Genomic DNA, 27,095 nt, shown 5'->3' with positions numbered 1-27,095 from the left:
TAAATCAGTGCATTAACTAATATCTGTTCTCATCGACCTAGACAACTACATAGAAGAATACCAATATATAGAGATCGGAGACGAGGTCCACAAAGCTTCAAGCTGGCTGTTCAAACTGCTATGCTTTTCACCATGGACAAGGTTGGTCTATCAACACCATAGAAGTACAGATAATGATTTCAATTTTCAAGCGCAGAAACCAGGAATATGAAAGACCTGGTATGAAAATAAATCCTGGCCTCTCTCACCATTACGGGGACCCATTAAAGACGCAAAAAAGGAAAGCAAATTTCAAGACAGCATCTCTGTCGCTTTTCCGTCTGCTGGTTGCTCGATGAGTACATCTGTGGAAAAAGACCAGCTTCCTACTTCTCAGTACTTGACCAGTCTTCTCAATACTGAAAATATCTATGGATCCTAAAGATGCAACCATTGCCAGGTTGCTGGATAACTAGCTCTTACTAGAACACTGTTCATATGTTTTTATTCATTGAATAAAGACATGAAGCATAGAAACAGACATGGAATTGAACATAAACCATCGTCCGAGGAATGCGAAAGCCTGGAGGAATTTTCCCTTTCTTCGACATCCAATGTGTAAATTGGGGAATAATGGGGGTGGGGTGTACACACTCATACACACTAAAAGGATTCTCTATTCTTTTCCCTTTGATGGGAAATCAACCTAAGAAGCAGCTGTTGCTCAGAAGCAAAACGTATAGACCTAGCGGAAATCTGCAACTAATTCCTTGAAGAGTCCGAGTAGGCTCTCAATACTCATCACTGAATGGTCAGCGTTATCTCTCACCCGCACACTCACCTGGAAACAACACAGGACAACAACAATTATTTTTTTTATAGGAAAAGAGAAGAAAAAATAGTCCAAATATAGATCTTTTAGGAGAACACTGGGATATTTATTATAGTTTATGACAGTGGTTCCAAAATAAAAGAGGTTCCTAGAGCATAATCTCCAGATTCATGCTAGTACTTGGTGATTCCTAATTGAAAATAAGCTGATGATCTACATGGATTTGGAAATCCACAAAACTAATATTCACTTGTATCTAAGGCAAGTAAAATACTCAGCATCCCTATAAAAAGCAGCAGGTCACACTTGTTAAATCAAGCAATCACGTTTACTTAGTTCAATTAATAGAAAAACTGTATTACCTGTCCAGTTTTGGATTCCTCTTCACCAACAACCAGTATATAATTGTACTGTGCCAACTGAGCTTCTCGTACCTGAACAAAAGGCTAAAAATTTACTAAAATCTAATCGTGTAGCATCCATATTTGCAATAATAACCACTGAAAGACCACAATTGAGCCAATGCATAACAAAGAATATGTTATTGGTTTGTAGGATGCTAATTTGATGTCAAGGATGGAAGTTGCAAAAGCACCTTTTTCTGGATCTTTCTGTCGGTTGCATCCACATCAACATAATAGCCAGCTTCATGAATCTGATCCCGCACCTATTAATTGTAACAAGAAAATGCATTGATTTGTGTTCAGTGCTATTAGGGTCCAAATATGATAAATAATACAATAAAAAAGCTATTTGCATTGCATCATTTCGCACCCAAAACTAGATCAATCCACAGCTAAAAAGGACTCTGTAATCCACTATCACTGCAAGGATGGAATTAGTGAGTCCCTTTCACAAACATTGCTCGATAATAAACTTGAAAACTATTGTGCCATGACACGACTGGTTACACAACTGAAACTACCTCAACAAAAACATCCAAGCCGAGCAGTGTGATAGAAAATTATACAAGCAAAACTTAGACCATGTCATCATGTACAGAGTATATCTGACACAATAAAATAAATATTTGCCATCCATTTTGTGCATGAAACAAGGGGCTCAGGTGAGTATCATGTCAGTAAATGTAACAAGAAAACCCTGCATGCATTCCTATGCCAATCATAAGGTTAACGAAATTGTAAGGGAGAATTCAAGAGTGTTGACAAGCAAAATTTTATATGATACACTCCTCATCTAGGGGTTAAAAAGCATACAGCAAACTAACCTGTAATGCATAAGACTGGGATTTCTCAGACACAGGGCAGACAATCGCTTGACGGGGACTAAGCCAGAAGGGCCACTTGCCTTTGTAATGCTCCAATAGTATAGCAAACATGCGCTCAACAGAACCTAGGATCGCTCTATGTATCATAACAGGTGCTTCACTTCTGGCTTCATCCTCAGCTGAATATTCCAACTTAAAACGATCTGGAAGCTGGAAGTCAAGCTGCAAACAGAGACGGACATTCATTCACTACATGAAAATTCTGCATTACTGTAAAAAAGCCAGAAAGCTAGAAAAAATAAATGTCAACAATCTGAACCTGCAATGTGGCACACTGAAATTTCCTCTTTAATGCATCGGATACACTGATATCTATCTTCGGTCCATAAAATGCACCATCGCCTTCATCAATCTGTAGAACATGAACCAAAATATCACATCAGAGTCAAAGCTAACAAAAGAAAAATGAAAATATGTAATAAGAAAAGAAACCAATTATTTTCTAGACACCTCAATTGGCTGAAATTTTCATAGGGATAGAAATGGAAATAGGAAATAAGAAAAACCAAAAGTCATCTATAAACCAAACCACTTTCTGTAGTTTACCACATTCTTCTAGACTTCAGAAAATTGGCATAACTTTCATATGATCCAAAGACTCACATCTAATCAACAAAGCCTAAGCACGGTTAAATATGTTGCACCTAACTTTCATATGATTCAAAGACTCATCGAATTGACGAATTCTAGGCACAGTTAAATATGTTGCGATGGGTACAGCAACATACTCTAAACTCTGCAAGGGAAACTAAAAGGCACTTTGAATATTAACAGCCTCTGGTGTGTTTTCATCATTTGGTAGATGAACTAAAGATACATTAAAAATTCTGAATAAAAAATTGGGAAAAGTACTAATACGTTGACTTTTGAAAGATAAATGATTATCAACTTTTATGAAGCTTTTTGGACAAATAAGTTCACTTTTATAATTTATGTTAAAAGAAAATTCTTATTTGGTTATGATAGCTATATTACCCTCCATATTTAACAAAATTACAATTTGGAGTGCTTTTTATTTTCTTTTTCTTTGTTTTAGTTTGTTTAAACAAATTCTTAACACCATTTTTTAAATATTTTTTTCTCAATTGTAAAATAGTTTATTATTGTAACCAATTGTTATTATATTGATATAATTCTAAACCTCAGAAAAATTCAAATGTAATTATGATTATAAAAAAGAAATAATAAAATTCTTCATATTTGTAAATCTTAATTTTAAAAAGAAACAAGATCAATTATAATCTTATTTTTGAAATATATTGTCTGGATATTATGTGGAATATAACAAAATATGAACTTCTTTGAAAGAAAAACTTGATAAGTGAACTTGTTGGTCTTCAAAAAATATCATAGAACTTATTGATATAATTTTTCCAAGGAAATTAATTCTCTAGAAAATCTATAGTTGGCAGATTGCAGATGTCAGAGGCACGACAAACTGGCATGAAGAAGAATTTCAACTGCATATATGCAAATCTGCAACCAAGAATTCAAGCAAAGACCAGAAGTACCTAAGAATAACATTACCTTCCATGGCTTCCCAAACTCATCCAGTGCTTCTGTAAGAGCTTTCTCAGCTTCATCCCATGTTTCCAAGACTCCTAGGTATTTCTCTGGCCTCTATAATACAGACATCAGGAGGCACAAAATAAAAACCTTTTTTTTCTTTTCTGGGAAGCAAGACACTGAAAATTCATCAATTTCTTCAAGAAAATGGGAAATGATAAACTTAATTTACAAAAATGTTTTCAAAAATAGCTGAAGAACAGAAAAATTGCATCAGTTCAAAATGGCTGAACCACAACTATCTAAACAAATTCAAAATATCTCCATCAATCTTAAATGCCTTGAACAAAGCTTGGCTTGGTCAAGGAATAAATCATTCAGTATATAAATCCACGAAGGTAAAGGCAAAATGATATTTTTTGAATATTAAGATTTTTCAAATTCAGGTTTCATTTAAGAACATGCAAAATTTTATCTGAGTTGACAGGATCGTTTCCCTAAGCAATCAATTTGCAAAAAATTCAAGTTCATCATACCGTAGATAGCTTCAGCTCATAAGTGAATCCAAATTTTCCATAAGTATAGTCGATGAATTCTAAGACACCTCTGACTTCATCTTTTATCTGAAAAACAGAACACACCATTTCTATTAGGGTTAGGCAACAAAAAGACATTTAAGAGGTTAGTCAGGTGTCAATGTAACTTATATTACCTGGGATTTCCTGCAGAATATGTGAGCATCATCCTGTAGTAGCGAAATGCAAGACAAATGAGGGACAGAAGAGCAGATACAATGATAGCCATGTATTAAAAGCTAAAGTGATGGATTGGAAAATAAATAAATAGATTACTAGTACATTGCCACAGCTAGCGATTGATCACATCAATATAGATGAGCTCTTGAACTTTGTGAAACTTCAACACCACATATGTGGTAAGAGTTCATTGCAGCTCTTAAAAGAATAGGGAATAACTCAGAAACCTAAATTCATAACTTTTAAGTACAGAGCAGGCAGTTACGCCACCAGGGTTAAAAACCTAAAATAAGTTTTTTTTAACTAAATGCATACCTGCTGAAATCTTCGAACACGTGTTAGTCCAGTGAGTGCACCACTTGCTTCATTGCGATGCAAGGCCCCAAAATCAGCCAATCGAAGAGGAAGTTCTGGAAAACAAATCTAAACATTTAAGATAGGATGGCAAGAGTATGATGGACCCCACTCAAACATTCAAATCATTAGAGCTTTCCACAAACAGCAAGTGCATCCTTATAATTAAATGCACATAATTTCCATACCCATGACACCAGAACACTCAAAAACACCTCAGCAATTCTGTTAAAAATAATTCAAGGGAAAAGAGTGCAAACAACCCCCACCTCAGCCCCCCTAAACAAACATAAAGATGATAAAAGTGGATAAAATTTCATAGAAAATGAACTTACCTCTATATGAACGAACTCTATGTTGAAACATCAAACAGTGCCCAGGGCAATTCATTGGTTTCAGTCCAAATTCTTGATTTTCAATCTGCAGCACACAAAGTATCATCACAGCATTTTTCTTAAATTCCAAGACGTAAAATAAGAATGCTCTCATCATTCAAAATGACATGCACTGCCTGTAGGTCCTTTGAAGTTCCGATCATTCAGAATTTTGCAAACATAACCCCTAGAAGAATTTTTTCACTTTACATAAATTTTTATGTGGTGCTTGTCAATCCATCAGCCTACCAAGCATGTTTTCACACCCCCCCAACAAAAAAAATAAAATCAGTCACATGTATATCTGTGCTTATTTCCCATAATAACCCGTTATCCTCCAACTTCACACTGCAAATAACTTGCACCAATTGATCATCTAACTGTCCTCTTCATCAGAATTCAGAAAAATATATTTCACTCACCTCAAGCAGAAACATATTCTCCTTGTAATTGGCAGCATGACCAGATGTCTCCCAAAGTTTCATGTTAAAAATATTTGGAGACTTAACCTGCCAAACTTGATAAATTTAGGTGCTCACTTTTAGACATTATATAATATAAGATCTAGACAAGCATTTATAACTTCAACCTCTTCGTAACCTCTTTTTCTGTACTCATCTTTTATAAATTGCATTAGTTTGTTGTAAACCCGAGTTCCATGTGGAAGGAAAAACCAACTTCCTGGACTGAAACACACCAAAGATGCAAAATCAGCATCATGGAAGGCAACAATCTATAGAGATGAGCAAAATACAAGAGCCCATATCACACCTCAGTGGATGACAAAAGAATAACTCCTGCTTAATACCCAGCAACCTGTGATCATACTTCTTTGCTTCTTCCAAGAACTGCTTATACTCCTGCACAAGAAATTGAAGTTCAGAAAAGAAATGGTGGCATCTTAAACCAGATAATATAATCACATTTCCCATTTTCATATCACTGGTTTAACCTCTCCAAATCAGAGAAAACTCATAGTTTTGCTAATAGAGATTAAAGATTCTTATGGAAAATAAACTGTTTACATTGTCCGATCTGTGCCACGGAACCCTGTTACACGTTTCTTTTTACACACAATGCTGTGGCGCCTTTTCCAGTTTAATAAGACAGTAAGCAGCCTCCCTCAACAGTACACCCTGAGCTATTGACTCAAGAACAACTTCTCTATGTCTTTGAATTTTTCTTGAGACACACAAATCTAAGGCTTCAAAACAATAGTTCCCATTATGATTCGAAGTCCTTGTTGGTTTCATTGGTTTAACTAGATTAATGATAGTTTGTTTAAACCCAACATTCATAGGCAAATCTGCTGTAGCAATCACAATTTTTATTTTGCTTTTGCTTTTATGGCACACTGATAAGTGCACACCATATAATAATAAAGCAGCCTGTTTCGGTGTTTATGTGAAAAATTTAGTCAGGGTATACACAATAAAACATTTTTTCCAAGAGAAAAAAGTCAAGACAAAGATTTTTCTTTTCCCTTGTTTTTCTTTATTGGGACTTTTAACAACCAATATAGCAACCCTATGAATTAAAAATCTACCATGATATGAGTCATTATATGAGCCCATAACCCAGTTTGGACACCAAAACTGAAATCACACAAAATCATACACCATTTGAAAGCATTCAACACAACTAACTAGGAACAGCACACAGTTGAATGTTGCAAAAGTCTCTGCAATTGAAAAGTAGAAATGCAGTTCAAAGGGCAGAGAGATGAAAAAGGGACCTGCAAACGTTTTTTATCCGGATAAGAAATTCCATACACTCTTTGTAAACTTTCACGATCTCTATTGCCTCTCCAATAAGCCGATGAAGCCTGCAATTACAAATTCAAAAGTAAAGCAGATTACATTTGATAAAGCAAATTGATTGTCTATGAAATAATGATTAAAAACACATGATAAAGTATCACCTTCAAACATGCAAGAGCTTTCACAAAGGAAGTATTAGGTATATGAGGCCCACGACACAAATCTACCAACGGGCCACATCTGTATACAGTTATAGTTTTGTCTGCGGGCAGATCTTTGATTATTTCAACCTGATAATAACCAATTTTTGAAAAAAAAAGATGAGAAAGGTGGGTTTCTTTTGTTTAGGAAGGGAAAAAAACCATTAAGACATTTTTGTTTCAGATAAAACTGATACTTAAACTTGCCTTAAAATTATTGTCTGAAAACATCTCAAGTGCCTGTTCCCGCGATACTTCAATGCGCTCAAAAGGTTGTTTCTCCTGAAATGTAAGAGTTATCAAATCAGTAAGCACAACTCAACTGCACCACTAAGAACATTGAGAGCATGATGAAAAAGAGACATTGGTTAAAGTAACCATGCATCAAAAAGAATCCAACAAATTAGAAAATCATTATAAATCTTGTGTTTGTATGCATGTGATGCATTCCTAACAAATATACCAACCCAACCCATCCCCACTCGTTATAATTAGTTACATTCTATATATTTATTGCATGAATAGCAATTATCTGCATGCCCTTCCACATGTCAAATGTATCCAGCTCTCATATACAAATATTTAGAACAAGAAATGGTTATATACAGTACTCTCTATCATTACCAACTTGACATTTTAAATCATTTACCCTGTTAAGTCACTTCTTATATTAACAAAATTGCAAAACATACTAAAGATTGTCAACAAAAATAAGCAACACGTCAACCCAACCAGCCCTTGGTCATAATAATGAGCTATTTTATATTTATTTATTGCATGAAAAGGAATTATCTGCATGCCCATCCACATGTCATACACAAACTGCTCTCATGGGAAGATGTTTAGAACAAGAAAAAAGAATCAGCTATATAACACTTTTATATAAACATATTTGCAAATCATACTCAAGATTATCTACAAAAATGAGCAATATAACTCTGCTAGACCAACAACAGTAAGCCTTCCTTTATATACTAGAGAGCCAAAACAAGAACACGGCGATGCTGACTTAAAGGATGAAACAATACCGCAACAGCTTTCAACGCAGCTGCATCAATCTTCTTGAAGTGATCATCATTCAATCCCAATTCACCATAGAATGCATCATAATAGAATCCCTGCAAGAAGAACATATGAGAATTTCAAATTGAAACTTAGATAGGGCTTCAAAAAGAAATGCAGCCATGGAAGCAAAGGGCATGATGAAAATGCAACATTTTTAAGCACTTAAAGCAGGAATTGAGTTGCTAATATTTTGTTGTTGGAGAGGGGGATTTATGTAACCATCCAGATAGTTTCCATTTAAAGGATAAAAATGACAGAAAATTGTGCTGAATGAACAGGAGCTCATACATTAAATGGTCAAAGAGATGACACAGTCCTGACAGAGCACCTAAAAGAAAAAGGGCCTCTGAAGAGCAATCATCAACAGGACAATATAAGAAAAAAGTTCAGCTTCATTGAAAAAGAAACACAAATCTCTGTACCATAAAAATGGGGAATATCACAGAAATAAACTTTCAGATAATACTCGTCACACACACACACACACACACGTGTGTGTGTGTTGCTTACCCTGTTTGATAATTTAAACCAGGGTTAACACTAATTCTCTCCACCCCCTCCCCTTGGAATTTTGATCTGAATCATGTGATCCCAATCGTGGTACGTTAGCTTTCAGGAAAGTGAAAACTGGCAATCGCTTTCTTTATTATTAAACTTCATGATAGATTTACCAGTATTTTTGTTTAAATATAGCAGTAAACATGTGAAACATATATAACCAAATAATCAGAGTTGAAGAAATAAATTATTAGTTGTAATCTAAAAAGTTGCATATTTAGGTTGGACTTTTTAATTGTTGCCCTTAAAAAAAGGAAAGAAGATGATTTTGTAAAGCTTCATGATTGGATAAAATCAAATTTTTTTGGGGGGAAGAGATAATTTGTAAGCTATTTTCTAGAGCCAGGGATGGAAAATGTCTTTTTTGTAAGTTTTTGAGTACATGCACCAATATAAATACAATACTTCTATCTTTTGACTATACACGCATATATATGGAAGACCAGTATAAAAACAAATCACAGCCCAAAGTAGAGATCCCTCATACTGCCTTCCGGGGGATAGCAAACACAATACTGTACATCACATTCCAAGCAACATTTATTGAAACTCATATATTTTCTCTTGGAAGATTCCCAGCACACAAAACAACAATATAAAAAAAGTTTTCCTTACACTTACAACCATGAAATTCAGAATGAAAAAAATAAATAAAACCAAGACACACATTAATAGATATGAAAAATCTTTAAGGATAAAAGAAAATCCAAGAGAAACAATCTAACCTAACCAACCAGTACAAATTTTCATAACTCTTTGGTTGTTACTTAATCTAGCAGGCTGAATAACTATCAGTGGAATTAGATGTACGTTAGTGGAAAATAAAGAGACGGTTCATAAACCAGTCTTAAGAGCAACAGTATTAAATCATACTATATAGGAATACAGGTTGAAAAACAAGAAGACGGTTGCAGAGACTTAAGCATGGGAACTAAGTCTTGTAAGTTAAATCATCTTTTGTCCACATCAGATAAGACCCCTCGTCACTTTCTCATCTTAACTGACTGAACAGGCTCCAAACTTGGATAAAACGTATGTTCCCACCAAAAGCCCTTGTATCTAGGAAAAAGATGGTTTCTTATGTTCATTTCAACACGATAAACAAGTAACAGTGGTACTTGGTTCCATAAACTGCACTGCTGGTATAGTGAGACTCATTATCAGATCTCTCGACAATTTTTGTGAGTTGTGATAGGAAATGATCTCACCAATAATTATTGACAACAGGTTACAAGAGGCAGACCTGATCAAGAAGAAGTCAACCAACTTGGCAATCCCAGTAAAGTTTATTTTGATATTGCAAGAACAGACATTATGGAAATAAGTCACAATGAACCAGAAACCATAGCAAAAAGGTCAACAAATAGAGGAATATTTGAATTTCCACGTATGTAAAATATATAAATATCATACCTCTCCTCTAGTGGTACAGGGCCCAATGCAAAGCTTACAACCATACTCCATCTCAAGAGCCTGAACCTCACAATGATTAAACCCGATATTAAAACTGAAGTAAAAAGATAGTAGTACATTGCCGCTAATCAAACCAGCACGAATACCTGGCCAAGAATGTGAGCACTGGAATGCCAAAAGGTGTCGCGTCCTTCGTCACTTTCAAAATTAAAAATCTTGAGCTCACAATCATCCTCTAAAGGCCTATTCATGTCCCACAACACTCCGTTGACTTGAGAGATCAACGCGTTCCCAGCCACACTCTTCCCAATCTCCTTTGCGATATCCATAGGAGACGATTCCCATCTTTTTCCTTCCTTCACTGTCCCGTCAGGCAAAGTAATCCTAAAACCAAAACGAAAACGAATAAAAAATAGAATACAATTTTTTTTCAAGAAAATAGAGAAAAACTAGGGTTTTACTTGATGGAGTCGTGAGGGAGGGATTGGAGGCGGGAGAGTTGTTCAGATTGAATGGATTGGAAGAGCTGGATGCGTTTAGGGATTGCTATATTGAGATATTCTTCATCTCTTGCGTGAGACTTGGAGACAGCCATTGTCGTGGAAGAGGAGAAGGAGAGGAGACGGCGAGGAGGTATAGAAAGAAGGAGAGGAGAGGAGGATGAGAAACGGCGGAGAGGTGAGAGCAGCCGAGAACATATGCACATAGCACACAGAGACTGCGTGGGTTTTCCCCAAGAAAGTGGTTTTAAGGGCGTTTGGGCTATGGGTTTTCTGTACCTGGCGTCGGGATCGAAAAGTGGCCCATGAAATTACCCCCAAGGAGAGTCCCGCTCTGGCCCGTTTTCTTTATAGGCTTTCTGTTGTTGTTGGGCTTAGCCTACAAGTCCCCTCAAATAGTCCTACAATAGACAAAACCCAGTCGTTAATCTACGCGTTTGGAGTTAGCTTTGTGAGGTCCTAGTTTTTTGGTTTTTCATTATCCAAAAAAATAGAGTCTGAGTCAGTGTTTTCTCATGGGGATTCTCCTGCCATCGATGAGGCAGTGTGAATGACTTGTCTTTTAAATTTGGATAATTCGGTCCTAGAGCCCGAGTCAACCTCGGCTGTGAAAGTTATTGCGTTAGGAATTCTAGAAATTGAGTGCAGAGCTATTCACTGAGTGAAAATGTTACTGGCAGTTTCTTTTTAGAGCATGATCAAGCTTACAAACACCAATAATAAAAAAAAACCCCTTGTTAGCAGATCTATGAAAACTAGCTATCAAGGACGGCTGGAGCATTTTCTTGGCCTCGCCCAGTCACGAGTCTTTGTTTCTTTAATCGATTGAAAATTGGTTTAAAAGATGAACCAAAATTTTACAGGATATCATGCAAAACATGTCAGGCAATTGCCATCACCAGCAGATAAAGTAGCAAGATTTAACGTGCTTGCCGATGCCCTAATAAATTTTAATCACGTACAGCTTGCTGCTAGTTGGGAGCACTATAATTGAAGGCACGAGTGACCTATTTTGAGTTTCAGCATACCAAACCTTAAAATTGCTAGCATACAAAGTGGTGGAGGGAAAAAAGAATGGCAAGAGGCCCTGGTGATGAATCGCACTGCAGAAGTCATCATACTAGTAATTTAACTACCAGTACATATTCTACAGCCACAAAGCATATTCTAAAGAACTATCGGTTCAAGTTTTGAAGACAGTGTATAATTAAGCTCTTCTAAAGAACTACCGGTACATATTCTGCAGCCACAAAGCATATTCTATATTCAATATCAGCAACATAAAAATACTGATCCTGTGTCTGAAATGCCAAATCTCCTCTCCTTTCTTCTCAAAAAGAAAAAACTTCGTAAATTTCAAAATTGCCTTGACCTTAACTTTCATTTCGCATCCACTGCTTTATAACTGACAGCTTTACACATTACTCGAATCTGGCTCAATCACTGATCGTAATCCACCACGTATCATCATCTGGGAATAAAACTCAGCATGTTCCTGCAAGCCAAATTCCACATTTCAGATATTATTCATCTTAGATAGCTTAACCTGGCAACTCATTCAATCATGGTTATCTAAATCCACCACCAAGTTCAAGTAGGACATCGGTGGTAAGGTGAGCGCTAAACATTTTATCCATTGTCATGTTAAAAGCAGCCATCAATATAACATTTCCACATCATAGCTGTACCAGCCAACTCTGTTGTCTTGTTAGGAAGCAATATGTGGCTTACTATAAAAGCAACAGTAATGATATTTCTTTCAACAAAATATTTTGTTAAAAGAAAAGGATATTACGTGCTGTGTGTGTGATTGTGTATGAGTGCTAATACATGGATGAACGTCTTTTAAATCACAATGCCATAACTTGGATGGTACTTTCTCATTCCTTTGGGGGGTCATCTATGATTTTCTACAGCAGTTATCAAGTTATGGTAAGGTTTAAAGTGTGATTTGAGTAAAACGAGAAAGCATATATGCTTTGTATCATCTATGATTTTCTACAGCAGTTATCAAGTTATGGTAAGGTTTAAAGTGTGATTTGAGTAAAACGAGAACGCATATATGCTTTGTATCTCAACTAATGCACTTGGGGCCCATCATGTAACTCAACAATTGTGCTTAGCTACAAAAGCAATCACTCTGACACCAATTGTTGACTTGCATGATATGCTGCCAAATGAAAATAGCTCTTTATTTATAGTACAATAAACAAAGGACAGCTATGACAACCTTTCGGTGTGTGCTTCTGAATGACAATGGGGCCAAAGGCAATATTTTGCAACATTCTGCATGTTATAAAGGAGGTTATCATGCTGTTTATGCATATTTTGAAGTGAGATATTATCATGGCACCGCAATGACCTGCATTTTACAGCATGATACGATGCAGGGAGGTTTGGTTACTAAAGGAGTTTTGAACATAATTACAGTACATTAAGGTTTGATTGATTAGACAACCCTTAGTCTTACCCTGACAGTGCATATTTCTAGAATGACTATTATGCATCACCACGTAAACATTTAAGACATCATTCGAACAATTATGCAGAAGCAAGATCTTCGTATAGCATATATGACGCAGCGGAATAATTATACCTTAACTGTGACGATAACGACCGCTACACCATTTTCGCGTGACTCGTGAAATAGTTTTCTAGCATCCTCAGGTGTGACTGATGGCACAGCTCGAGGTAATACCTTTGCAACTACACAGAAATGGACACTCACAGCAGTAAGTACAGAAGTAAAAATGTGAAATACATATTTTAACTTTTCCTATAATTTGCTCAGTTCGCAGAAAAATTGAAAGTAATCAGCAATGAACTGCCTTCTGATTTCTAGCTTGTTAACTTTCAAGAAGCTTTATATATGTTGCTTTACACTGATCAAAGTTAGCAATTTTAGAACCCGAGAGCATGAAAATTTTATGCTTCCATCTACTTAAGTTGTTCAATTGAGTATTCAAATAGCCACTCGGCACACAGTAGAGTGGGATCCATTAAATTCCGTAATGCTTGAGGCAACCAAAAGAAATCAATAAATTAGCCTTGCTATACTTCTAGAGGGTATTCAATTCATCATTATTTGGATACATAAAAGGAGAAAGACGACTTAAACTCATACCTAAGCTTTCAGAATGGCGGCTATCATCAATTAGCAAGACTCTATAACTATCTCCACTCCCAACACCTCTCTTATCCCTTAGTCGTCCGATATCCCCTCCTGTTTCGACAAAGAGGAATACAAGTAAGAAATCCAAAATCTAGCAATATAATCCACCGCAACTTTCACGGGTGCTAGCTATTAAAGGAATACTAGAAAAAACTGCTTCAGTTAAACCAAAAACAGTGTCAGCAAGAATGGAGAAGAAATCAAAACATTCTTATATAGACAAGAACAATAAAATTTAATGCTTCCTTTCCAATCAAACGAAGAGGGAGTAAACAACTGCTACTGGAAAATCCCGATAAAAGTGCATCATTCACAGGAGAGAGAAAAACCCGCCAAATCTTGTCAACAAATATTATCTCCTTTTATGCATTCCTTGTAATAAAACATGGGAACATAAAGAAAAGAAAAGATAGAGACCTTCGAGAACTTGAGAAGAAGGGTCGAACTGGGATTGATCAAAAGTGGGGCGTTCCAAGACGCCAGGACCTCCCTTGGTAAAGGAAGCCTTGACAGTGAGACCCGTAGACATGGTAATTGCTCTTTTTTGTGGGAAATTTGCCTTGAAGTTGCGAGTGAAAATTGAACCGTCAACGTTGTTGAACTGAACAGGCTGCTGGGTTGTAGAGGAAAACCATGTTGTTGATGCCGCTGTTAACACTGCCATTTTCGTTGTTCTGTTTGTTCTCCTATAAGGAAATCTTGTAGCTGTGCTAGAGAGTCTAAGGAAAGAAGACGAAGCAGATGGATCTGAATGGCTTTGGAGCTCTGTCTATGGCTATAATATACCCTGGGTGGTTGTTTATCCACCGGCTACTATGGTAGAATTGTCTTTTACTGAGGAGATATTTGTCTGGCTGTGTATCTGTGGCTGGGCTCTTTCGCTATCGAATTATTACTCATCACTGTTGTTTGTTGTTCTTACTCTTATCATAATTATTATCTTTATTTTTTTAATTACTGCTACTACTATTTTTTCTTCCTCTTGTTTTAAATTTCTTATCCCTTAATCCCTTCTCTTTTTTTTCTCTTTTTTTTTTTAATTTTCAGCAACACACCGGGCGTTGAAAAGGAGTGGCTTGGATTCAAATTTCAATTTGGGCCGCATCTCTTGTGAGAATTTCTAGAGCCTTCCTTTTGTCGGTTCTTAGAAGATTTTAGACGGATAGATTCTTGTTGGCACCGAGATGGCCATCCCTTGTGGTGACAGCAACGGAGGTATTTGTGGTGTTAAAATACTAGCAAAAGTAATTTTAAACTGTATTTTAATTAATTAGATTTTAAATTTATTTTTTAATAATTATAAGTTTGTGTTCTTTTAAAAATACTGGAGCCTTATATAATCGTTAATTTTGAAGTCATGAAATTAATTAAGATACACATAAACTCATCTAGATATCCATATTAATAAAATAAAAAATACTAGCAAAAATGGGGTATCGTAGAGGTTCTATCCTCCAAATAAATTGAGAAATTCAAGCGTCTTCACCATAAAACTGAAAGAATGTTGAGCAACAATATACATAAAGTGGATGTTAATTATCTAATAGGTGACCCAGTGGTAAGAACTTGGAACTAAGAAGTTTGTTCCCCTGTGATCTCAGGTTCGAGCCATGTGGTTGCTAATATGATGAATACTGGAGGCTTATATGATCATTAACTTCAGGGCTCGTGGGATTAGTCGAGGTATGTGAAAACTAGCTCGAACACCCATATTAATAATAATAATAAAAAAAAAGGATGCCGTGCAGATATTGATGTCAAAAGGGATGTGCGAAGAAACAAAAACAGAGGGGGTTTTTACTCACGGTGCTGGTAGCGTGGAAATTGTGAATGCATAGCTAGCTCTGTGCGCCACAGGCTGAGACGAGGTTTATGGGCTACCCCTTGCAAGTCCACGAAAAGGGAAAGGGGGCCTTTTTTCCGTCATTGTGGAAAGATGGCTTTTTAATTTTCTGATTTTACTCCTTTTAAAAAAAATCATTTTCCAGCATAAAGCAAATACCGAGAATAAGTCAAAAAAATAGTTTTCAGTTAACTTTTAAATAGCATCGGAAAATAGTTCAGTCCCATTAAAAAAAAAACAGAGAATATTTCCCTTGGTTTTGTCGGTTCACATTGTTAGCCAAAACCATCATTCTCGCAATCATTGTCGTTGCTCTAGCTAGCATCATTGTTTCCATCATGACCAATCATCGTGTTGCTGCCATGGCATCACCATTGCCCACCTCTTACCAGTATCATTGCACTCCATCATCTTATTACCAGTGCAACATATCATCGTTCCACCATACCTTCCGAGCACCACCATCACCCCAACGCCACTTCTTCATCATGATATTTTTTAAAATTAATATAATCATTAAAAAAAATTGATAGAATAACAATATTTTAAAGAAATTTAGTGAAATAACACTCTAACTTATCGCGCTACAGTTGTGATTAAATTTACACAGACTAAGCTTCTTCTTTACTTGTAATTCCAAAGAATTGAAGTACTCTCTGTTAGTGGAACTTTTTCTCTACTATCCATACCACTCATGAACAACTGCTTCCATTCCGGCTCGTCAACTAGCGTAGTTTCTTGTTCCCGAGTTTGAACATTGAGGCCATCCAACGAAGAAGGTGAGTCTTTCTTAAATATTTTTTCTTCAATTTCCAGGCCAGGAATTCAAGTTCCTCCATAGAATTGTCGAGGTTTGTAGTTTTATGGGGCTGACTTGAATTTTGCCCATGTTCTTTTATCTCTTCCTCTTCTTACTGATTCTCAATGAAGTTCATATAACCATCAACAGCTAGCATTCATTTTTTCTTCTTCTTCTTTTAGATTTGCTAACCAACTGACCTCTGCAGAAGTTTCCTTTCCTTTATGGGAAGAACATGAAGCCCTGAGCTCATGGCGTGGCTTCTGATTTTGTTGTTCCCTGAGACCATCATCTGGATTCAATGCACCTTCTGATCCCTTGAAATCTTCATGGGATTGACCTGAAACTTCGAGATGCTTTTCTGTCTTCACATTATGCGGGTTATCGACGCTATCATTTAATTATCACGGTTGATAATTAATTTCAGAACCACAATAATAATTAAATATCATAATTAATTGTGACGGTTCAAATACACGACTTTTAATATATATATATATATATATATATATATATATATATATATATATATATATATATATAAGTTAAAAGCTTGTTGCTTCACCACATTTTTGCTGCAGGGTTAATTCACTTTCTTTTTTTTTAATTTATGTGAAAATTGCCAAATTCATCCTCCTCCATCATCATTTTCACAATCATTATCTTCACGGCAACATCATCATTGTCGTAACATCTTATCACCATCACTAGATATTAAAGTAACAACCATCATTTTATCAATATTGTCCTCATCTTCATCGCCATAGTAATCACCATCCTGCACCAACCACCATTACTCAACCACAAGACACTACCATAAATACCACTGACAGCTTCTTCAAGCAACTATTCCCTGAAAATAAATGTTTTGGGTCTACCATTGGAGAAAATTACACCACCTACAGGCAACAACCTCTCCTTCTCTTCCCCTACTTTTTTTTTTTCTTTTTAATAATCCCATGTCTAGCTGCTAGATTTGATGTCTTTAAGAGTTTAAATAAACACGAATATGATTGAATATCATGATTTTGTTTGCTTTTCTCCTTGATCTTTGGGATTTGTTTTTTGATCTGTGTCATATCGTAGAATAGCTCGACAATGATGTATGGGATTTCAAGTGATAAAGTTATCGGATAACGCATCGGAGATGGTTTCAGCAGCTGGCCGCAACATTGATTTCCATGTTAATGAGACCTGGTAGTGCAGTATGTTCCCTTGTCGATTGATAAAATGATAATAAAAGATTCCGAAGAATCAATATTTTAAATTATTTTGATGTAATAATATTAAAAATAAAATTTAAAAAATAAAATAATATTATTTTAATATATTTTTAAAAAATAACCTGTAACATAATATTACGAGTTTAATTCCGAAGAATGAATTTATTACGAGTTTAATTCCGAAGAATCAATTTCTTCACCCTTCGCTGGAGAATAGAGATAATCAAGTTACCCTTCATTTTTAACTTTGCTCTGACCGAACCGAGGGCTTAAAGTGTAATTTTACTGTCCATTTGTAATCATCCAATTGAAAGAAGAGAGAACAGAAGGAAACGGGTGCAAAATTTCTCCAGTGGGGACATCATCTCTTATTTTCTGGGCAATCCATTAATCCACTGGTATGCGATTTTTCTGATCTGATCCCTTCGAATTATTTTTTTTGTGCGAATCAGAGATTATCAATCAAGCAATAGTTGGAAACTGGAATTTTTTTTTCTTTTTTTTTTCTCTAGGGCTAAAGAATATGATAATGGTTGGGGAAAGTACACGGCGTCTACCTAATTGGATGCTAGGTGTAAGTGTAACTGCTGATAATGATAATAATAAGAAGAAGAACATTACCGACGAGCCTGAAGATGAAGAGGACGATGCAAATTTGGCAAAGAATTCAAAATTCGAAGCCAAAAGGAGAAAGAGGAACCAAGTTAAAGACAATAAAGAGCTGGATGATGATACTGACAACGACGTAAACAAGAAAACAAGCAATCGGCCTGGGAGAAAGCGAAAAGCAAAAAGTAAGGCGGAGATCAAAGCTAAGTACGAGGAGGAGGAGGGGGAGGAGCTGACTGTTGAAGACTTAGTCAGCATTGCCGAGGAGGTGAGGTGATTTATTTAATTCTTAAGATGGATGTAATGCAATGTGGCGTATCATGTTTTACAAATAAAAGAAAGGTTGAAATTTTAGTTAAATGAAAGCCAACTCGGATGATAAACAGCACTGCGTGCATAGCACGATTTTCAATGCCAACAGAGACTTGCGAATTGGAATTGCCTCACCATCATATTTATTCAAGAAACAAATTTGTTGTTGAGAGGTATATCATTTACGTTGCTGTACTTGAAAATTGAAATACACTCTTTTCACGGCTCAAGCAGTGCGTTTGGTGATTGATCCTAGGGTAGATTCGAAGTTTCTTACGAAATCATTTCTGTTTTGATTTATTTTCAACATTAATGTGTGGAAAAATCTCAAGATGGCGTGATCTATATGCAGTACGTCAAAGCTGACGAGGATTCACGGAGAAAACAAACATCAGGCAGAGAATGTAAATTGCAAAGACAACTTCCAACAACAGCTTCTTCTAAGAATGATTTAGAAGAGTCTTTCATTGTTCTTGATGGCAAGCATTTATCAGCTAGTTGTGAAACCACTTCTTATGGTTCAACTATGAATTTAGTTAGCGAAGAAAGTCTCATTTCCTCAAGTAGGACAGGGGATCCTGACATGTTGGATTTATTTTTGGGTCCCTTGCTTAAGAAGCCAATGGAGAAAGAGAAGAGGTCTGAATTTACTACAATGGATGTTGATTTTACCTTTGAGTTGAAAAAGAAAACTCGCAATGATTTTGGAGACGAAATGGTGCCCCCAATGAAGAAGAAGAGCAGTCTTAAAGACAAGGTATCCTTATTGCTTGACTGATTAAAGAGTCCAAAGCAGATATGTTGAGATGCTACTATGATCCTCTCAATCTGGTTCCATCAAGCAAGCGATTTCTGGACACTTCCATCTCTTCTTCACTTCAGATGATATTTCCCTAGGTGTGTTTTTCTGATGACAATTTTTTTTTTATTATTCAGTTATCAGAATGCTTTGGCTGAAAATGGTAGAAACTACATAAGAATGACATATAACAGTTCCATCCGTGTTCTGTAAACTAACCTTTTACAAGGACTATACTTCCACTAGAGCTGGTACTTGGTCTTATAGACTTGTTAAATAGTTTTGTCTTCAATACCATGCTTCAGCTGCAGAATTAGCTTTCTTTTTTCCAGTTAGAACACAACCCTTTACAACATACTAATATGATTCGGCAGTAGTAACTTGCATTTATACCACCATCTTAGCAATCCAAGAGCTTTTTTATGCTCAATGAAAGTTATTGTCTAATTTATATTGTTTTATGATCTGTAAGGATGCAATATGATTGTGATTAAATCTAGGGTTACCATGTTGTGATCCGAATATTTCTTCTCGGGCCTGTAAAAGAACACTGGATCAAAATTGTCTAGTAAAGTTCGTCATAAAACATTCCTGGGAATATGAGATTCCCATGACAAACACAAGATTGGTTGCAATCTTAAATTCCAGGCTCCTGGGAACCCTGCTTATATTGTATCAAATGCAACCTTTGATATATTGGCGTTGTTATCTTCTTTTGATTAATTATTAAATCCATGCTTGAACTTTATTGACTGAGCATGGACAGAAAATGCTGCTTTCATTCTGTGCTTAAAAAGTAAGGTATCTCTGAAGTGCTTATTTGACAATGCTGGTATTGATACAGATATCTTTTTATGAATCTAGGCCCTGCCGATGCTCACAAACATGATCTTTACAAAAAATTGGCCATGTGCCAGTCTCAGTTTGTTGCATCTAGTATACCAGTCATGTTTGTTTTATGATTGTTGAACTCTTGGATGTTAACTTTGGCATGGCAAGATAGCTGAAAAATAATGCATGAATGTCAAGTTGACTGGTTACGATTAGCCTACAATCATTTACTTTGGTGGCACTTTTGGGATACCTATCTGAACCTGATTCATTTGTGCGTGTATCATTAGCCCCTTGATATGTAGGTAACAGAACTATATATTTTATCTAATGTATTTTGGGCTTTGGAGAAACAATGAGAGATGGTGCATGCACAAGGGGTCCCAATAGATGGTGTTTGCCTGATTTTAGAGGTGAACTATTAATATATTATTAATGTAACTGGCTACGATTTTTTCTTCTTTTGCTTATATTTTGTTGCTTGATTGACTTTCTATTGGATGCGAGGCCTCGTTCATTTTCAGTTCAGTCTTGTATGAACCTGTGGGTAGGCAGTTCTTTAGATGGTCTTTGTACTGATTTGATTTCTTCTTCCCTCTTTAAGGTTTGACTACAAAGCTTGCCCCTTATAAATTTGGAGTTCTTTTTCGTTTTTTTGTGTGTGTGTGTGTGTGGGGTAGATGTCAAGTTAAATGGTTGTTTGTAGATTAAGCTTAGAGACAAGGCTTTCTGAGGTTTATTCATCACAAAAGAAGTTAATGGCACCTAGTTGTAGTTTGAAAATTTCCCCCTAAAAGGCTATGTTTACTTCAGGTCTTCCTGGTACGTAAATAATAATAGGTGGCTTGATTTAAGGACAAGCATGGAGTTGGCCTGGAGCTAGGTTGGAGGAAGTGATCTCTTACTTGTCATGCCTGCTGCTGACACAGAAAAAAAAAGATGTCAGGAGTCGAGGACTTGCATGAAGTGGCCTCGCGCTGGGTAAGAATTTATTTTCTACACGTCATGACTGCTGAAGGTGTGGTGGCTTCTTGTGAAGTTAAAGCTACGGCTTTCTGTACGAGTCATACGTGACAAGCTTTGAAAGAGACTTTATTGTTTGTTAATAGGTGCGTGCAACGCTGGCTGGTTTGTAAAGGCTATACGAAGATACTCCATTTTAGATTGGCAGAGCCTGAAACTCATTTTCTAGGCAAAAGTTTCCCACTGAAACAAATTGCTAGCTGAAGCATGTTCAAGACAATGCTATTACATGTTTCGGTATTGGGGTGTGCAATCATGTTTTTTTAAAAAGTTGAAATATATATTTTTTTGGCTCTAAATTTATTTTTTTCTATACGTTGATATTAAAAATAAATTTTAATAAAAAACAGGAAATATAATCAAAAAGAAAAAGAAAGGGCAACAGGACACATGATATCCATCTATTCTTCTTCGCATGCAGCCACATAATGCAGCAGTCTCTTCACATACATGGTATAAATTCAACGACTAGATCATGCGTGTATATTTGGTGAAGAAATAGATTCATAAGGTTAATAGAAATTGGTACAGTCTGTAGGCGGGAGAGAGGACATCTCTAGGGAGGCTCTTTAATCCAAGCAACAAACTTACTCATAGACCGGGCCGTTGATGGGCCATTTGGCTACGTGATTTTGAACAATGGGCTATCGAACTATTTCTGAAATGGCAGACTTGAGTCTGTATGTCTCCGATAAACTGAAGGGTGGCAGATTTTCATTGGGCTTAACTACATCAATGCACATACTGGCGGAATCAGACTTGACTTCAACATGAATAATACATACATTTTATATATATATATATATCATCTTCCTGCTTATCTATTCAGCTGCTTTGAATGCTGTGTTTTGATACCTAAAGGCTGAAGATTTTGTTAATGGATGGTATGTGTTAAAGTAGAAATCTTGGAAGGCCTATCTTACGGCCTGTTCTCTTGACGTCTTCTTGGACTTGGTTTCTGTACTCTCCGAAAGTGAATTTTCTGTATATAGAAGAAGTCTCTCTGCAACTGCCTATCAACGAGTCATAAGAGGGGCATAGAAAGTAGGCGATTGAGTATCTCTCCTTCTCTCGATTTGCCGTGACTCTGTGCTCCACGCTCTTGTAGATATCATTGCTCCATGCCTGATATTCACATTTACAGAAGACAAATCAACAATCAATTTAAAAAAAAAATCAGATTCTTACTTTATACTATTCTAGGAATTTAAATTCAATAACTAGGTTTGACTTGCCCAAGTCGGACAAAGATTAAATGCCAAAATACGATGTGCTGTCTGGTAGCTCAAGGATAGGGTTGATGCACAATTATAATAACAATATCAGAATATTATCGTTGTTCTGAGTCTTCACGTCCACGTCCACGAACAAAAGCAGGCAATAAAGGATTTTTTAATTAGTTACCTGGGACACTTCGTCTAATTCTAGCTTGAAACGCAGGCTAATGAAAACTGAAAATAGAAATTTAATCTTACCTGGGAAAGATCTCCGATGTTGACTATAAGAGCATCTGGATTGGGTTTAACAGCCACCCATTTTGAATCTTTCATGAGTTGTAGCCCTCCCACTTCATCTTGAGAGAGGATTGTTAGATAATCGCTATCAGTGTGGGGCACTAAGCCAGAAATCTCTGATGATATTGGACAGGCTGGGTAACGATTCAACCTAAGAAAACAATTGCTTTCTTGACAAGTGCTCTCAAACACTCCTCTTGGGTGGCCTAAGTTTTCCGCTAGGACCCCAGCCAGTAACCTTGCTAGCTTTGACATTGCTGCTGCAAATTCCACCATCACTTCCCTGTTGATACAGGTCATCAAATTGATTAGAGTCTAGCTACCATATAATAACACAGGCATCTTAGAAGAAAGGGTGACTTCAATGACTGTTAGGACGGCTTCTGAAGCTAATCAAGATATTTATATTTTTATCGTCTGATCATGTTGTGGTTAGTTACAAAATATGTGGACTAGAACATGGTGCCTGGGGTTGTGACACTAAAGAGTATTATGAAGTTATTTTCCTGATCCCACGAGGAAAATAGTGCATGAAACTCCATTAGACTCGAGATTGAATTGAAATCTAGTGTTAAAGTTTTGGTGACTGTCTTTTGAAAAAAACAAAAAAAAAACGATGAAAGGAGCCAGTGAAGAACGTAGATTTTGCAAGTTAAGAGTTGTGCTGTTCAAGTTAATTTCTAGAGGCAAACTGGTGGAGAGAGACCAAATTGGAACATGGTGAAAATAGAGAAGCACCTTAAAGAGCTAAACTCCCCATAGCAAGCTTGCTCAAAAACTTTTGAGATAGGAATGTGGAAAGCTTCAGACCAGGAGAATTGCTTTGGACAAGTAGCTGTTGGAGTTCCCCATCTATAAGAGTTGTTCAAAACCCCACAGGTCACCTTTTTATCAAAAGGTGTTTGAAACAACTTCACTTGCTCCCTCCTCATATTCCGAACCAGCTCAGGGCTTATACCATGGTTCACTACTTGGAAGAATCCCCACTCCGACGAAGCTCTGCATATAGCGTCAGCACAAGCTAGCCGCACCTTTTCGTTGGTGCTACTTAGACAACTGAGGTCGATCAAAGGGAGTTGGCAGTATTCTTCCATGAGAACAATACCATCTGGGAGGTCACTGCGTTCGGGTGTAGGAATCTGAGGTGGGAGGCGTGAAATCTCTCCATAATGGCGAAGAAGAGGTGGGCTTGAATCAATCATACTTACTGGTTGGCTAGTAAGATCGTGCATGATAGGATTCAAAGATGGCAAGTGCTTTTATATAGATTTCAAGGGGGGAGGGATTGATGAGGACAAGGAACACAAAGAGGAAATAACAAGAGGAGAGCTCCCGAATTGTGACAGTTGTCACAAGGGGAGGATTTTCACTCTGGAATTGTGAAAGACAGAGAGAGGGAGAGACCAAGTCTTAACAAAGATACAGTAAAAACAATGTTTGATGAACAGCCAGAAATGAGAAAGCTTAACAGCGGGAGTGGGAGATGACAATATGAACGGAAGCCAAACCTACCTTGTCCCTCTCTCCCTCTCTCTCTCTTGACTTTGTTGAAAAATGTTTATTTAATTAATTTGTAGGGGCCTTTCCTGTTAGATTGCCGATGTTTTTCTTTTCCAATAGACCAAAAGGAGTGAAGGAAAACTATTCTTCATATACTTCGACCCTTTTGTTTTGTTTTGTTGTTTTTTTATGTACCTTTCCAAATTGTTCCTAAATTTTAGTAAAAGAAGAAACGCCAGAATTGTCTTAGAGTTGCATTCCCAACTCCTTTCCGATAAGGGGAGGGAAAAGGCTCATCAAATCTTTTTGCCCCAGCAAGTAGCAGAAGGAGCTGGCCTTGAATCCGCAGGTCTTGCATTGCACATGCCTCGCCTAGTTAGAAGCAATTGTCTGCCTCATCGAGCGTGTCGTCGTGTGTACAAGAAGTCGTCCATGACTCTCTCCCACGCATGTTTGCATATAAGGGCGAGAGAGAGCTTCAAGTCTTACTTTACTGCCTAAAAGATTAAAAAAAAAAAGGGACAAAATCTGTTTCCACAGTCTTTACTTGGTTTCACATTTACTGGTTGAAACAGGATCATAGTTATGAATAATGTATAAATAAATTTTATTTTATTTTTGTTCAAAAGTATTTTTTTAAAAAATAAATTTTATTTATTTATTTTCTCTTTAAATTAATTAATTTATTTTTATATTATTTTGATGGGTGGATGTTAAAAATAATTTTTTAAAATTAAAAAAATATTATTTTAATATATTTTTTAAAAAAAAAAACATTTTAAAAAATAAATCGAAACTGTCCTTTCAAAAACCCCGCAGCTCGAGAATCAAAAAGATTCTCTAGTCTTGCCACTGTTTACGCTTAAAATGAGGCATGGCAATCGAAAAACTAAGGCAGGCAGAATTATTCAAAATACACCCACAAAAAAACAAAAAGCGGCAAAGCAAGCAGCCGAGAACTAAATTGGAATCAAGGACAACGTTGATTTGATTGTATGGCTGCTTCCCTCGCAAGTCTTTTTGTCAGCGCCATGTGTGTGTTTGTAATTTTTTTAGTCGGCAATGCCAAAAAAAATTTTATTATTACTCCGTCACTGTTTTTATCTAAAATTACCGACATAAATTATTATTTTTTGGTCATTGTTTTCGTTGCTAAACCATGAAATATTTTTCATCAATATTTTTATTATTTTTCTTTAATTTTTTTAGTAGTGAATCTTATTATGCTATGAAAGGGACCCTAAATATACCAAAACAACCTTGAAATTTTGGTCATTTATTTGAATATTTTAAAGTCTTTTTTTATTTTAAAAAAATCTCTTCTGTCCTTGTTTCCGTCCCTAAATTAATTTCTTTTTCTTGTTTTATTTTTAATCAAAGTATATGTTTTTATGATACTTATCAAGTTTTAAAATTATCACTTATGAAAAGACTTCTTTATTATAAAAAAAAAGCTTGAAGTACTCAAATAAATAAAAATAAAGTTATATGAGAGATTAAGTTCAATTAATCCAAAGCTCAAAGTGATTTTGGATAATTTAATCTTTTGCGAACACCCTAAACTTTTAAAGCATTAATTTACATATAATAAGTAATCCTCTCAAATCACTTTATATATATCACAACATAATTATATAAAATGTTTCTATGTTATCCTAGTAATACATTTTGTTTATTGTCTCTTTACTTAATTAATCAATGAAATTTAAATTTTAAATTAGAGTGGATGAAGTGAGATTTTAAAAAATCTCGTAATTTAACGATGAAATCTCTACGCATCCCTTAATTTTAATATTTAATATTTATCTTAACTCTTAGATATATAGCTCAACTGGTCAGACTTTAGATTTGTTCCCTAAAGATCACCAGTTCAAGTTCCATAAATCTCATGGTCACTTGAGGTTTACCCGTGATTAGATTAGTTGAGGTATGTGCAAGTTAGCTCGAATATTCACGTTAATTTTAAATTATATATATAATAACCAGATATATATGAAAGACGCAATTTAATATTAATGGTGGAAAGTTTATAAGAGGAAATTACTAAAAAATTAAAAAAATAAAAATAAAACTGCCATGCATCCTCACCATGTCACTATAGCTTAAGTAAACTCCAAGGAGCAACAGAGGAGTATCATGGCATCATTAACCGAACAGTCAGGAGATTCAAAGGGATGATTATTAGGATATTTCCTCCTCCTTTTCAACAATATCAAAGTGGTTGAAAAATGTAAAAAATTAATGTTTCTTAATCTTCAAATTAATTAATGCCTTTAGATTTCTCTCTCACCGGGTCGACATGACCATGTCGAGCGATGTTTTTTCGATGAAACGTTTTCCTTATCTGATTATGCATCGAGTTTTCTTTTTCCGAGCTCTGTGATGGACTTTAAATGATGAGTATTTTCTGAATATCAATTATTAAAATTAATTTTTTTTAAAAAAAATCACTAGACTATATTTTCTCTAATAAGTGAAAGTACTTTATGCAAGAATAAAAATATGTCAGTATATTAATTTATCAAGAAAAGTATGTCAATATCTTTTTTTATATATATAAAAACGTCCCCAAATAAATAAATATATAGACCGTAAAGTAGAAAGAGAACTCATCATCTTCAAAACCTGAACACTCATGAAAAAAAAAAAGAAGCTCATAAACCATACACTAGTTCTGTTTCACAAAAGCATTCGAGGCCCGGGGATTGAGAAAGAAAAGCTTTAATTATGAATTAATAATATTATATTTCCGAATTCAAAAAAGGAATAATAAAACATGAGAGCACACATGTGCTGTAATAAATAGGAGAACCAGACATCGACAAGGGGAAACTATGCAATATATATGCATGAAAGAACAGGTTTCATAATGCTCGCAAAAGTAAA

At 35.8% G+C, this 27,095-nt stretch overlaps 4 protein-coding genes across 12 annotated transcripts; 1 reads left to right on the top strand and 3 right to left on the bottom strand.

Annotated features, from left to right (window-relative positions):
* Positions 1-458: 458 nt before the first annotated feature.
* LOC7471476 (threonine--tRNA ligase, mitochondrial 1) lies at positions 459-10,810 on the bottom strand. Its single transcript, XM_002311544.4, has 20 exons — positions 10,546-10,810; positions 10,231-10,468; positions 10,085-10,144; positions 8,077-8,166; positions 7,256-7,330; positions 7,010-7,138; positions 6,824-6,913; positions 5,860-5,948; positions 5,678-5,774; positions 5,511-5,597; positions 5,050-5,134; positions 4,676-4,770; positions 4,318-4,350; positions 4,142-4,228; positions 3,627-3,719; positions 2,359-2,451; positions 2,040-2,261; positions 1,407-1,478; positions 1,174-1,245; positions 459-820 (listed from the first exon to the last, which is right to left on the bottom strand). The coding sequence occupies exons 1-20, from the start codon at positions 10,788-10,790 to the stop codon at positions 725-727; spliced, it is 2,148 nt and encodes a 715-aa protein (XP_002311580.2). The 5' UTR covers positions 10,791-10,810; the 3' UTR covers positions 459-724.
* An 862-nt stretch (positions 10,811-11,672) lies between these two features.
* Positions 11,673-14,624, bottom strand: LOC7457850 (ATP-dependent Clp protease adapter protein CLPS2, chloroplastic). Its single transcript, XM_002311543.3, has 4 exons — positions 14,174-14,624; positions 13,709-13,807; positions 13,181-13,290; positions 11,673-12,079 (listed from the first exon to the last, which is right to left on the bottom strand). The coding sequence occupies exons 1-4, from the start codon at positions 14,418-14,420 to the stop codon at positions 11,999-12,001; spliced, it is 537 nt and encodes a 178-aa protein (XP_002311579.1). The 5' UTR covers positions 14,421-14,624; the 3' UTR covers positions 11,673-11,998.
* A 3,215-nt stretch (positions 14,625-17,839) lies between these two features.
* LOC7471475 (rRNA biogenesis protein RRP36) lies at positions 17,840-21,465 on the top strand. Of its 9 annotated transcripts, none has more exons than XR_002983053.2 (5): positions 17,840-18,019; positions 18,134-18,420; positions 18,460-18,498; positions 18,895-19,439; positions 20,986-21,465. XR_002983053.2 is itself a non-coding variant. In XM_024605949.2 (3 exons), exons 2-3 carry the CDS (start codon positions 18,145-18,147, stop codon positions 19,318-19,320), a joined length of 780 nt encoding a protein of 259 aa, XP_024461717.1. In that variant the 5' UTR covers positions 17,840-18,019; positions 18,134-18,144; the 3' UTR covers positions 19,321-19,633. The 9 variants fall into 9 exon arrangements, 1 of the variants encoding a protein (XP_024461717.1); XR_002983050.2 differs by having other exon boundaries at positions 17,845-18,019; positions 18,134-18,498; positions 20,986-21,153; positions 21,282-21,465; XR_002983049.2 differs by having other exon boundaries at positions 17,845-18,019; positions 18,134-18,498; positions 20,986-21,190; positions 21,282-21,465.
* Positions 21,466-21,569: 104 nt separating this feature from the next.
* LOC7471474 (gibberellin 2-beta-dioxygenase 6) lies at positions 21,570-24,269 on the bottom strand. The gene is made up of 3 exons (XM_024605948.2): positions 23,448-24,269; positions 22,671-22,992; positions 21,570-22,320 (listed from the first exon to the last, which is right to left on the bottom strand). The coding sequence occupies exons 1-3, from the start codon at positions 23,939-23,941 to the stop codon at positions 22,087-22,089; spliced, it is 1,050 nt and encodes a 349-aa protein (XP_024461716.1). The 5' UTR covers positions 23,942-24,269; the 3' UTR covers positions 21,570-22,086.
* Positions 24,270-27,095: the final 2,826 nt, after the last annotated feature.

This window comes from Populus trichocarpa, chromosome 8 (assembly GCF_000002775.5).
Source record: "Populus trichocarpa isolate Nisqually-1 chromosome 8, P.trichocarpa_v4.1, whole genome shotgun sequence".
In the NCBI taxonomy this organism is placed as follows: Eukaryota; Viridiplantae; Streptophyta; class Magnoliopsida; order Malpighiales; family Salicaceae; genus Populus; species Populus trichocarpa.
The sequence above is the reverse complement of the archived record's forward strand: the minus strand, read 5'-3'. Positions and strand labels throughout refer to the sequence as shown.

Coding starts and splice junctions, on each gene's coding strand:
- LOC7471476 (XM_002311544.4), bottom strand. CDS start 10,790: ATGTGCATATGTTCTCGGCTGCTCTCACCTCTCCGCCGTTTCTCATCC. Junction 10,145..10,230: donor GTGCTCACATTCTTGGCCAG/GTATTCGTGCTG, acceptor TGTGAGGTTCAG/GCTCTTGAGATGGAGTATGG. Junction 5,775..5,859: donor TTCTTTTGTCATCCACTGAG/GTGTGATATGGG, acceptor GGTGTGTTTCAG/TCCAGGAAGTTGGTTTTTCC.
- LOC7457850 (XM_002311543.3), bottom strand. CDS start 14,420: ATGGCAGTGTTAACAGCGGCATCAACAACATGGTTTTCCTCTACAACC. Junction 13,291..13,708: donor CCGCCATTCTGAAAGCTTAG/GTATGAGTTTAA, acceptor ATTTCTGTGTAG/TTGCAAAGGTATTACCTCGA. Junction 12,080..13,180: donor TCGTTATCGTCACAGTTAAG/GTATAATTATTC, acceptor TTTGGCTTGCAG/GAACATGCTGAGTTTTATTC.
- LOC7471475 (XM_024605949.2), top strand. CDS start 18,145: ATGATAATGGTTGGGGAAAGTACACGGCGTCTACCTAATTGGATGCTA. Junction 18,499..18,894: donor TAGTCAGCATTGCCGAGGAG/GTGAGGTGATTT, acceptor ATCTATATGCAG/TACGTCAAAGCTGACGAGGA.
- LOC7471474 (XM_024605948.2), bottom strand. CDS start 23,941: ATGCACGATCTTACTAGCCAACCAGTAAGTATGATTGATTCAAGCCCA. Junction 22,993..23,447: donor GGGGAGTTTAGCTCTTTAAG/GTGCTTCTCTAT, acceptor CTGTATCAACAG/GGAAGTGATGGTGGAATTTG. Junction 22,321..22,670: donor ACATCGGAGATCTTTCCCAG/GTAAGATTAAAT, acceptor TGTGAATATCAG/GCATGGAGCAATGATATCTA.